We start from the raw sequence: 10815 nt of genomic DNA on the forward strand, positions 1-10815 counted from the left end.
ACAATTCAGCAGAAGTATTGCAGCATTGGTAAGACCAGAAGTCCATGTAGTCAATATTGAATGGTTTATAGGAAGGAGCAGGAAGTAAACAGCCGTAAAAGAAATTTTATCTGCTGGTTTAGTTTCAGAGAAATGTTGGAAATGAAAGGGAAGTTATTCCATTTTTCTACAGTTTGTGAATTGGATGTTGTCTAGGAAGGCATGTAACTTTTGAAACAGAGTTCACTTTTATTTGCAGGCAGTAATCTTTAGCTGTATAGGTACTGGGATTGATTTCAGTTCACATTTGTTAGTCCAAATAAGATGTTGGCTGGTAATGTTGGATATCTATACAACAAACATTTTCAGATGGCTGCAAACATCTGTGTGTATTCAAACTAATACTTCGAAGAGAAAAGCTCAGATGTTTCTCTGAGTTTACATAACTTCACCTGAGCAATTTGGAATCTGGATAGTTGTTCAGAAAGTGCATTTAGAAAACTTAAACCTCTCAATTGCTTATGAAGTCTGCACTTTCTTTTTGTAACCAGTTCTTGAGGTCTGTGCTTCACCATTAGATTGAGGCCTCTGGAGCATAAACTAATTTTCCCATATGAAACTCTGAAAGTAAAAACATTGAAACAACTTTTTTTTTTTAATTAAAAAAAAATCCAGCTGAATTAAATAAAATCCACCTAAATTAAATATTCTGGAATGCGTGCATTGTATGGATTGATAATGTGCACTTTCTGGCATATCCTGAAATATTTGAAAAATGTAAATCATCTAGAACCCTGAAAATACGTTGTCTTGTTTGTTTTTTAAATTAGTCTTATCTTAGTTCTTCCTTTTCTGGTATCTGCAGCATCCCAGACAACCTGTTCGTTATAGAGAGCAAGTCTTCACATGTTTACGTATGTTCACAACTGTTCATATGGATGCTGCAGCAGCAAATAATTTGAGTCCTTTTACTTGAAAGAAATGAAAAATGTTATTAATTGCTTCCTTCCCTCCCCCTTTCTCCTGAACTTTCTTTCAGCAGTGATGTTCCAAATGGGTCAGCTTTGACACAAGAGAACATTGGTCTCCTGTCAAGCAAGACAGCATCTCTCAGCCTGTCGGAGGACCCAGAGGGAGGAGGAGACAACCATGACTCCCAGAGAGCGGGAGTTGCATCCACATCTGCTCCATGAAGTGAGGCCAGCATACCTCAGAGTTTCTTTTGCTGGGGTGTTCATAGCTTCAGTCACATTTTTTATAGGGGTGATTGGAGAAACCCAGGAGCAACAGCAGTAGCAGAGCAGCAGGTCCAGAGGCAATGTGCACAAACACAACTATTAGAAACAAATCCTGCACATAGTTCACATTAACGCATTTTTTAATTAAAAAAATGAAAATTAGCAGTATCTGCAAGCAATTCAAATTAAATTTGTTTTTGTTCTGTGAATGAACTTTATTTTAATAACTTTGGACGCCTTGAATCCCAGGGCTTAAAAAAAAAAAGATATTATATATATACTCTGTTTGATTAATTGTATGATCTTAATGAAGTAGGTTTTTTCTTTTATTTTGGTATTATTACATACCCAGTGCATAATTCCTTATCACCTTTAATTTCTCAACAACTAAAACACCCTGGCTACTTTCTTGTGTGGTTTAAGGGTAAACAAGGAATAAGGGTTGGAGAGTAGCTGTGAATAGCAGTTTCAAAAGATGTGCAGCAAGCATCATTTTTAAAACAGTTCTTCCTATTGTGGGTAGGAACTGAACACAAGCTTATGCGAGACTCTTGCTTAAATTACATAGGTTTAAACTATAAGCAACAGAATCTTTGCAGTGCGACAGGTGTGGTCCTTACTTTGTGTCCCAGCGCAGCTTGTGTAATAAAACAGGATAACGAAATAAGTGTCTAACATTTTATTTGAAGGTTGCTTGCCTTCTGTTTTGTTGGGACTAAAGAGGTCAGCAGAATGCAGACCAGTGTACTCTACAGCATGGTTACTTCTGAAGCTGGCTGGCTGGGGCTTGTGGTAGAGAGACTTAACTAAAGCCTCTCTACCTAAAATCTCTCTAACTAAAGTCTTCACAACAATGGAGGTTGTGCAGCTGTGACCAGGGCAGAATCTCAGGAAGAGGAAGTAGAGAGCACATAGGGTTATACAGTTGTTGGAAGGATGTTACTGCTGATGAGCTGGTGAACTTGTTATTTGGTCCAGTGTTTGCTGTTCTGTTTGGGTTTGGATTCCAAATCCCACACACCTCCTTTCTCACTATGCCTTTAAAACAAGCTCACCATATTATTAAGTTGATGCAGAAGGACTTAGTGACCTCTGCCTTTTGAAACCCATCTTCCATGTATGCCTCCTTCTCAGGAATTCTTGCCTTTGTTTTTTCTTTATTGCTATTTTATTATTAAAAATATTTTCTCTATAACCTGATTTTTCTTTTCCTTTTGTTCAGTGATATATCAGTTATTTAATTGTAATGCTGTTGTGAGGGCCTTTTACTGAAGGAGATCAACATCATTGCCATCAGTGATGAGCACAAATCAATCTTCAGATAGAACAGCGGGGGATTTTTTTTAAAACTTAAAAATTCTATGTGTATTGGAATTTTACACCTGTGAATCAACCTGCATCTTGTCTGCCACTGCTGCACTGAATCCTTCCTAGATTACCCTTTCATAGGGGAAAAACTGCATCAAAATGACCACTTAAGGCGCACTGCAGATCCTGTCAGAAGTTGTGAAAAATGAACTTTGCATGATAGATCTAGTGTGCTACCTCCAAGATGAAGCTTTGTAAGTTTAAGTTGGAGAAACAGTAAGCCTTTGTAGATGTTTTCTTTAAAAGTTAAAGAGATCAAGAGATTTTGTTTTTGCTGCACATTTTTTGAATCTTTCAACATGCACTGCAATGGGACCCTGTACTCAAAGAATCCCATGGAGGATGATTTAAGTGCTGCTCCCTCTGTACCTTCTTGGCCTGTTCTCGTTTTTTCTTTCTGGGTTAGACTACTACATCGGAAAGCACTGGTTATGTAATAAATAACTGCATTGCTTTGGTTGGGTAAAGCAAGTTAGTAAATTTTCTTGGTTTTTAGGTTTTTGTCCTTAACCTTAGCTCCTCCTGAGGTCATAGCAACCTTGGGCTAAGCTTTGCATTCATCATACTGTTAAATAAAACAAAATGGGGGGTGGGAGGGGATACAGTCCCACTATTGCCTACCAGTAGGAGAGTCCAAACAGAAGACTCTTTTGAGTAGCAATTATTTAATTTGCCCAGTCAAGGCACCGCGTTTATATACTATTTCACATTGAATTTGATTATGCCCTACAGACCTGGCTGGTCAAGGATTTGATACACATATTGGCTTGGGATTCGAGCTTTCTTTTTTATTTAAATAAAAATTTATATGTAAATATATATATACAGATATACATAGTTATATCTGTATATATATTGGGTATGTTTTAAGAATTTTTTCGCATGAGCGCAGCTGTTGTGATCAAATGTCTGGGAGGTAGAAGCACTGAATGAAAATAAAACCATTTTTCAGCGCACACACCCACACTTCCCATATGTCTTCACACGGGTTTATCTCACTCTCAGTTGAACCTTGGCCTCTTGATTGCCAAATAGTTTTGAAGCTTTTTTTTTTTCCTCCTTTCTTCTAACCCCTCTGAGCTTTTGGCAACAAATTATCTTTGCACTAGAATAGCTTCATCTACACCTTGTCCCCATCCATCCGTGTCTCCTACTTGAGGCCAGGCATTGCAGCTGCTCCCCTTTGAGCTGAGCAGAACTAGGATGATGCAGTTTTAAGCCCATCAGATCTGTTCCTCCTTTCTCTGCTCTGGCCGTGGTGATGATTAACATGTTCCCCTGGCAGCCTGCTCACGAGTCAACTGACACAGGCACCCATGCTCTGTTCTCCCATCCTTTAGTGTGGAGTACCACCATCAGGTCAGTCTTTTCATTTTTAATTAGTCTTTTCTTCCTGATGTGTCTTTATTAACACAGGGAGCTCATTTTAGCTGAGATAATTAGTGCAGTATTCTAATCTAGGAGGATAAGCCCAGAATGTACATTTTTGACTGCAGTAATTTTTGATGTAAAATGAATTTTTGAAGACGGTTATATGTTTGAATCTACAAATTCATCTTCAACACTAGAAAGAAAATCTGCGGGCGCAAAAAACTTCTCGCTTTTTATTACTTGTGCCAGTTAGTTTCCTTGCCAGGTTAGGGATTAATTTTTTTTTCCACTTCTGCTCCTGAGAGGATTTATGCAGTAAGAGCTATTCAGATTGCTGGCCTACATAGGGTGAATGCTTCTAAAACCTGTGGATTAGAAGGGAGATCTTACCGTTGTTTTTTTTTCCTTTATCCAGCTCTCCATTCTGTACTTTGTGCACAGTGTCCTTGTGATCAGTGCATCCAGGTGAATGCCCTGTTTGCCCAGTATTATAGTTCGGGTTGTTAAAGTTTGTTTAATACTTGACAGTATTGATTTTTGGCTTTGTTTTTTCCCATCCTCCTCTTAGCCATTTTCTGCTTTTTTGCAGAAATTTAATTGATTAAACAAGTCAAACAGCAAAATGCAGTGTATGCTTTTAAGTCTTTTCAGGAAGCTCTCTCTAAAATGTGCCCCTTGTGGAAAAGCATGCTAATAGAATTGGGGGAACAGATAGCTCTATGCATAATGGAAGCATTGATGGTGACAGTAAATGAGAATGAGAATTTCTGCAGTAACTGTATCCTGCTGCATGCATGTCTATAGCCATTGTCCTAGTTGTCCACCTCAGTAAAATTGGTCTCATTTAGAAAAGTGGTTTAGTTCCTTCTACGTGGGCAAGAAGAAACAGTATTATAATGGTATTGGGGCACTACTGCATCATTTGGTAGGTAGGTTACATTTTCCCTGGCAAGTAGACAGCTTTGAACCCTCATTGATACCTGGGTTTCAGCCTCAGCATGGGCAAACCCCCCAGAATAGGAAGCTTCAAGTGTTAGGTTCAGCTATAGTATGTCAGTGATTCAGATGGTGTAGAAATTGTTTATTGTGTAGTGTTGTTTTCCTTTTTTTGTCAACATCTGTTCATTTCCTACGACCTAGTTCTCTTATAAGGAGAAACTTGCGCTTTTTATTCTGCTCCTCTTGTATACTGTGGTATCCTGTCCCATTTCAGAGTAGGACTTTCTTTTTATTAAGATAGGTCACCCACCTTTCAAACTTGCAGCACTGTTACCGCTTTGTTCTCAAGGACTTCTCTGTCTAGTTTTTTCTGAGCCTTGTTCTCTCCCTTTAGTCCATATGCTCCTTCCTTTCCTTCTGTGGCTTGCCCATTCACCCTCCCTGGTTGTGTAATAGTGACAGCTTGCTGCCTCAAAACAGAGCATTCAAATGAATTCGCTTAGCCAATAACTTCTGTGAAGTTGCCTTTTCTAATGGTGTTATTACTCAGTGATGCACAAATGTGATATTGCCCCTACTGGTAGGCAAACGGGGGAGTCTGTATAAACATGGTAAACTGCTGTTTTTCTTTAAAGGAGAGCCAAAGACTTGTGCTTTACACTTTTTTTTTTTTTCCCTGGTGTAGCCATTTTGATTGTCAAATCTTTGTAAGGAGTTTGTGAGTTGACTGTATTATCCTAATAACAATTTACAAAAGATAGTGATTGTCAAGCCTTATCCATGCATTAAATTGTGGAAAATCATTCTGTTTAGTCGTAAAATTTGCAATGTACTGAGATGTATATGGGGTATTCTGACATGTTTTCAGTCTCTCTTGCATTCTCCCAGCTGACGGAATGGCTCATTTAGAGAGGGAGAAGGAATGTAGAAATCTTATGTAATCAAAGAAGCCTTGTCTTTAAGTGTTTATATCTAAATTGAATGCTGATTTAAAATTTCTTCAGTTACAGTAAAAGATAAATCTGTGTTGCAAATGTGACTGACTTTTAAGCCCATTGGAACTGAAAAGACTTGTCAAATTGTAGCATTACATTAAATTAGATGCGGAAGAAGCAAACTTGTATGATGATATTGTCTCTTGACAGCAGAAATTGAGTTAGGTGGGGCAAATTCTATACTAGAAGGTGGTAGGAGTAAGGCTTTTCATTGATAATACAAGAAAGCTGCTTGCACTTCCCTTTCTTGATCTAACTTGAACTCTTGCAGACTGTTACTCTTTAGGTTTGGAGAGAAATCTGTAAGTCAGAGAAGCGTAAACCTTCATGTCCATTGCCATTTCCATTTAAAAATCTGGACTATAATGAAGCAGACTTACAAGATAGTTGTGTGAAGAACCCCAATATAAAATATCTTTGATTAATTACCTGTGGTCCAAGAAACTCAGTGCTGTTGTCAGGAGGCTCAACAGCAGGAGTGCCAACTCATCTTCTGTTCTAAAATGGGGGAAAAGAACCCATATAAGCAGTGTGCAAGTTCTGTGTTTGTCTGCGTGCATATGAAGAAGTTTTTATAGTTCTAGAATAGTTAGAAGGAACACAGACCAAGGCTGGGGCATGATGTTAGCTTCATATTTGAATTTTGTTATTATTCACTTTTCCAAAATACACACTTCTGTTCCCACCTTATAATGTTGATAGCACTGATATAAAAACACCCAAAAAAGTTAGTTTTAGCAGTTCAGTTTTTTGTATCACAGTAAGTCAGTTCCCCTGGATGGGGGAGAAAAAAAGAAAAACCAAATTCTTGAGTTGTCTAAAAGGTAATTTAGACGCAGACTGGAAAACATCTGCCTTTCTTGAGTTAAATGTAAACTCTGAATTTATGAGGAAAGTGAAGCAGATCTTCTGAGCCACTTTCTAGGTATAGCCTTAGTGCTAAAGTTGGGGGGTGGTTACTTGTGGTATACCAGCATACAGTTTACATAGCACAAATTAGCTTGTTCTCAGATCGGGTATAATCTGAAATGCCAAAAACTTTATTTGGGATTCTCTTTTTCCATGCTCGACTGTTACCAACTTCATTATTTTCTGTGGAAATGTCAGGAGGTGAAAGAGGCTCGACTAAGTTAGTTCAAGTTACTTATACAAGTAAGTGACTTTGGGGAACATTATCATAACACAGTGTCCTTCATACAATTAACATGTGGTCTTTATTGTGTAGGAAGAAGAATGTAACTGCTTAGTGTTGTCACAGCCTTTGAGGCACTTCTTGTGATGCAGGTAGAGCCTTAATTAGAGGGAAAGGAGAACAAACCTAAACTGATTTTTTTCTATACTTCATTTTCTAATGCCAAGTGTAATACCATACCATGGAAACTCCTTGAACGCTATGGTAAGCAAAGAAGGTGCAGTTTTTTTCTGAAATTTCCCAATAAATAAAACATGTAGGAACATGGATTTGTCTGTCAGGAACATCCCAGTCATTTAAAGCTTAAAGTATATGACCATAATGAAATTGAATGCCAATAGCTTAGTAACCTAAACAATTAACTGATCTTTCCCTGGCAATCTTTGCAATTCCAGTCAGTTAATTATGATTTTAGGGAATGTTTAGGTGCCTAGCTTCATCCAGCAAGGCAGGTGCCTTTGGTGTGCCATCCACACGTTGGATGTTTTCATATTCCAGAAAACAACTGATTCTAAGATCTGAAATTCTTAGGCAAACACAATTAACAACTTCAATCTGAAAGATACAGTCTTGGGAAAGATGGAAGCAACAGGTGGTACAGTGTCTCTGAAAGTAAAAAGTATTAGAAATTATGGAATTACATATAACATGTATATGGGGAAAATATATCTGTAAGCAAAAAAGATCTTGTGGAGTGTTTAGTATTTCAGTAATTACTTGCTTCATTGTGATGTTAAAAAGTTTTATTAATAGTTCTGTTGCAGACAGTACTCACAAGTCTTTGGCATCCAAACCAGATTGTGTATTGGATGGATCCCACAACTGGATGTGGGCACTTACCTCTTTATTTCAAGCTTTTTGAAAAGAAACTTGATGGCAGCGTTTTGTATATGTATGAAGCCACCTGAGTCAGAGAGAAGAAACCCAGTTCACGTCACAGCTGCTGCACAGTTTACAGTTGATACCTTTAATTTGCAGCCTCTCTTAAGGGAAGCTGCTCTTACGTGGGCAAATCTAGCACATCATATTACTACCATTTTTCTCTAAAATTGAGGAGTTCTCATTACCCATTTGGCCTCTGCTTGCTGTGTAAGCAGCCTCTATGTGAAGAGCTTTTCTTAAAATCAGCTTAGCAACTGTGCTGTAGCTTGGTTATTTTTCCCTGTTTTCTATAACTGGTAGCATAGCGTTGAGCTGTTTCCCCATTGTACTTGTTGCTATGGGGAGGAGGAGTTGAGGCAAGATGTGTGTGAGGAGGGTGGAAGAGTCATGGGATACTCTATACGGCAGATCCCACCCCTCTTTGAAATCATCTGCTTCCAGTTGTGGGATTTCTCTATAGGTGATGTTTTGTTCCTGGATTTTGTAAGCCTAGTTTTCTTTGATCTTGATAGTTCCATACAAGTCTCCCCGAGACATTCTGCAGTCATTATCACCTTTTTGGGTGGAGTTTATTTTTTTTTGTTTGTTTGTTTGGTTTTTTAAATAACTTTTTAACATCGATGCATATATGCTTGGGATAGAGCTCATGTAATTTTCCAATCGTATTGATTGTATGTGATTGTGCCCTGCAGAGGTATATTTAACAAAAAATAAAAAGGATAGCCAAGGTAATAAAGGAGACCATGAGATTTGTTGAGTCAGGTTATGAACTATTTCTTGAATTTATTTAGGATACTGGATAAGTAAAATTCCCTGTCTGCTGTTCTCATAAATCAGTGCTAAACAATGTCACGTATGCTCTCTTTCTGTTTGAACTGGTTCTTTACTTGCTTTTCTTCTCCAGCTGTTTTCTTCCTTTCCTGCCTCTCTTTCCCATTAAAAAAAAAAAAAAAACCAAAAAAAACAAAAAAAAAAACACCCAAAAAAAAAAACCAAAAAAAAAAAAAAAAAAAAAAAAAAAACCACAAACATCATCTTGAGCCATTATGGGAATAGCTGACTCCGGGTTGGTATTGTGAATGTGTTTGTAGCTATCAAAACATTTTTAATAGGAGTAGAGTTCAAGCAGAGTGTATGAGAAGAGTTCCATCAACTGAAATATTTGCAAGTTCAGCGGAATTTTTGAGTCTTGTACATACAGGCCTGGTCATGGGGGAGACATTCAGAGGTACACAAGGCATTGATACCTCTTTCCTGGGAAGGTTAGATGCTTTACTACCTTTTGGAACAGCTCTGACATAACAAAACGAGTAGAAGAAAGAGTTCACTATATCCAACTCCCTGTGTCTTTACTCCCACAGTATACTTTTTAAACTTGAAAGAAAAGCTGTCTTAGATACTACGCAGAAGTGGGATAGAGTGGATTGAAGGAGGCAAAACACTAGAGAATCCAGAGATCTGGAAGTCAGTATTTGTCTCCTTTATTTCTTTTTTAGAACTATAGAGCCAATAGTGTCACTTCTGTATTAAAGAACAAGGAAGTGGTATGTGTGCATGGTGGTTATATAGCAAAAGCCATATGTTGAAATACTGTTTCTTTTTCCCTCTTTACCTTGTTTTTCTCTCTCACAAAGCTGCTTTAAGCTCAGTTTGCTTCCACGTAGTGTCTAAGGGTCCTTAAAGTTGCAGATTCAACAACAACAACAAAGAGTGGAAAGGTGCTTGATTCACTATTTGGTTTGTAAATAGATGGAAGTGTCTACAAGGTCTTACCTGCTTTTCTGTCAGCATTTATATTAAATGATAAATTAATGGAGAACACTTTGGAATACCTCTTCTTTTTCTGTCTGGGATGAATGTGTGTTCTTCTAAATGTTGTGTGAGGTGTAAGACTCAGTAAGACTGACTGTGTGAGACTTACAGGTCAAGGTGTGTTTGTTCTCTGTCAGGCTGGAGCACAAGAGATGCCAAATATCAGAGAAACCACGTGTGTCTCTTTGGTGGTCTTACCTGTTCTCTTCTGACTCTACCTGTAGACAAAGTGGCTTCTTCATGTGTTCACCCAAGGTGAACAAGAAAGAATACTCAAAATATCAGTTTTGGTAATTGCTTAAAGAAAGACTATGTATTTAAAAACAAAAAAACAATAAAATAAAACCACCTTCAGAGCAAGGAGCAAGCAGAGTGCCTCTAATGTTGTGCTTGTTTCCTGTTCTGGAACTTGCATTAAAGTCAGAATAAGGTTGGCTCCACAGTCTGTTTTGTGGGTTTTAATCTCCTTTCACTTCTTTTTGAGGGTTTTAACAAGTCATTAGCTGGCTATGAATCTGAGACTGGCTGAACATAGTCTGATACAGAGTAAGCTGCTGCTTTGCTAAAAAGCCGTTCTTTCTCCTAGTACAGGCCAAGCACAGCCTTCTGCCCTGGGAGTTTAGGCATGGTTATTACTTTAATTTTGAGCCCAGGCACCATGGGTGCAGTCTGAAGTGTGTGCTTTGCTGGCCCAAAGCCCATCACTGCTAACGGTTGGGCCTCCTCACACTTCCACACAGTTGTATTATCTTGCTGGGTGACTTGAAGCATTCAGTTCCTATGAAGGGAATTGTATTCAGTGGGCAATCCAGCTGAAAACTGCATGTTTCAGTTGGTGGTGGTTTCTTTTCCTTTTTCCCACTAATCTGATGGTGGAGGATGCTCAGGTACTTTGGGGGGGGAGCAAGCGACCAACCAACCAACTGTGTTTCTGCAGCAATTGGCTTTTCAAGGAGATCTGAAGTGCTGTTGAGTGTCGGATCCCTTGGGGGGGGGGGGGGGGGGTTGAGGGGGGGGTGGCGGCTGCTCTGCATCATGA

The 10815-nt window shown here is 38.5% G+C and overlaps 1 protein-coding gene across 17 annotated transcripts in view; it reads left to right on the top strand.

Annotated features, from left to right (window-relative positions):
• Positions 1-10198, top strand: part of RC3H1 (ring finger and CCCH-type domains 1) — a 69985-nt gene extending 59787 nt beyond the window's left edge. For 12 of the 17 annotated variants that reach the window (XM_080623526.1, XM_080623515.1, XM_080623517.1 and 9 more), the window contains exon 20: positions 1019-10198. In XM_080623526.1, the coding sequence (XP_080479652.1) occupies positions 1019-1172 (154 nt within the window). In that variant the 3' untranslated portion in view covers positions 1173-10198. The remainder of the gene's footprint in view (positions 1-1018) is intronic. The other 5 variants (XM_080623529.1, XM_080623516.1, XM_080623519.1 and 2 more) reach the window with 1 other exon arrangement.
• Positions 10199-10815: the final 617 nt, after the last annotated feature.

This window comes from Psittacula echo, assembly GCF_963264785.1.
Source record: "Psittacula echo genome assembly, chromosome: 7".
NCBI classification, from domain to species: Eukaryota; Metazoa; Chordata; class Aves; order Psittaciformes; family Psittacidae; genus Psittacula; species Psittacula echo.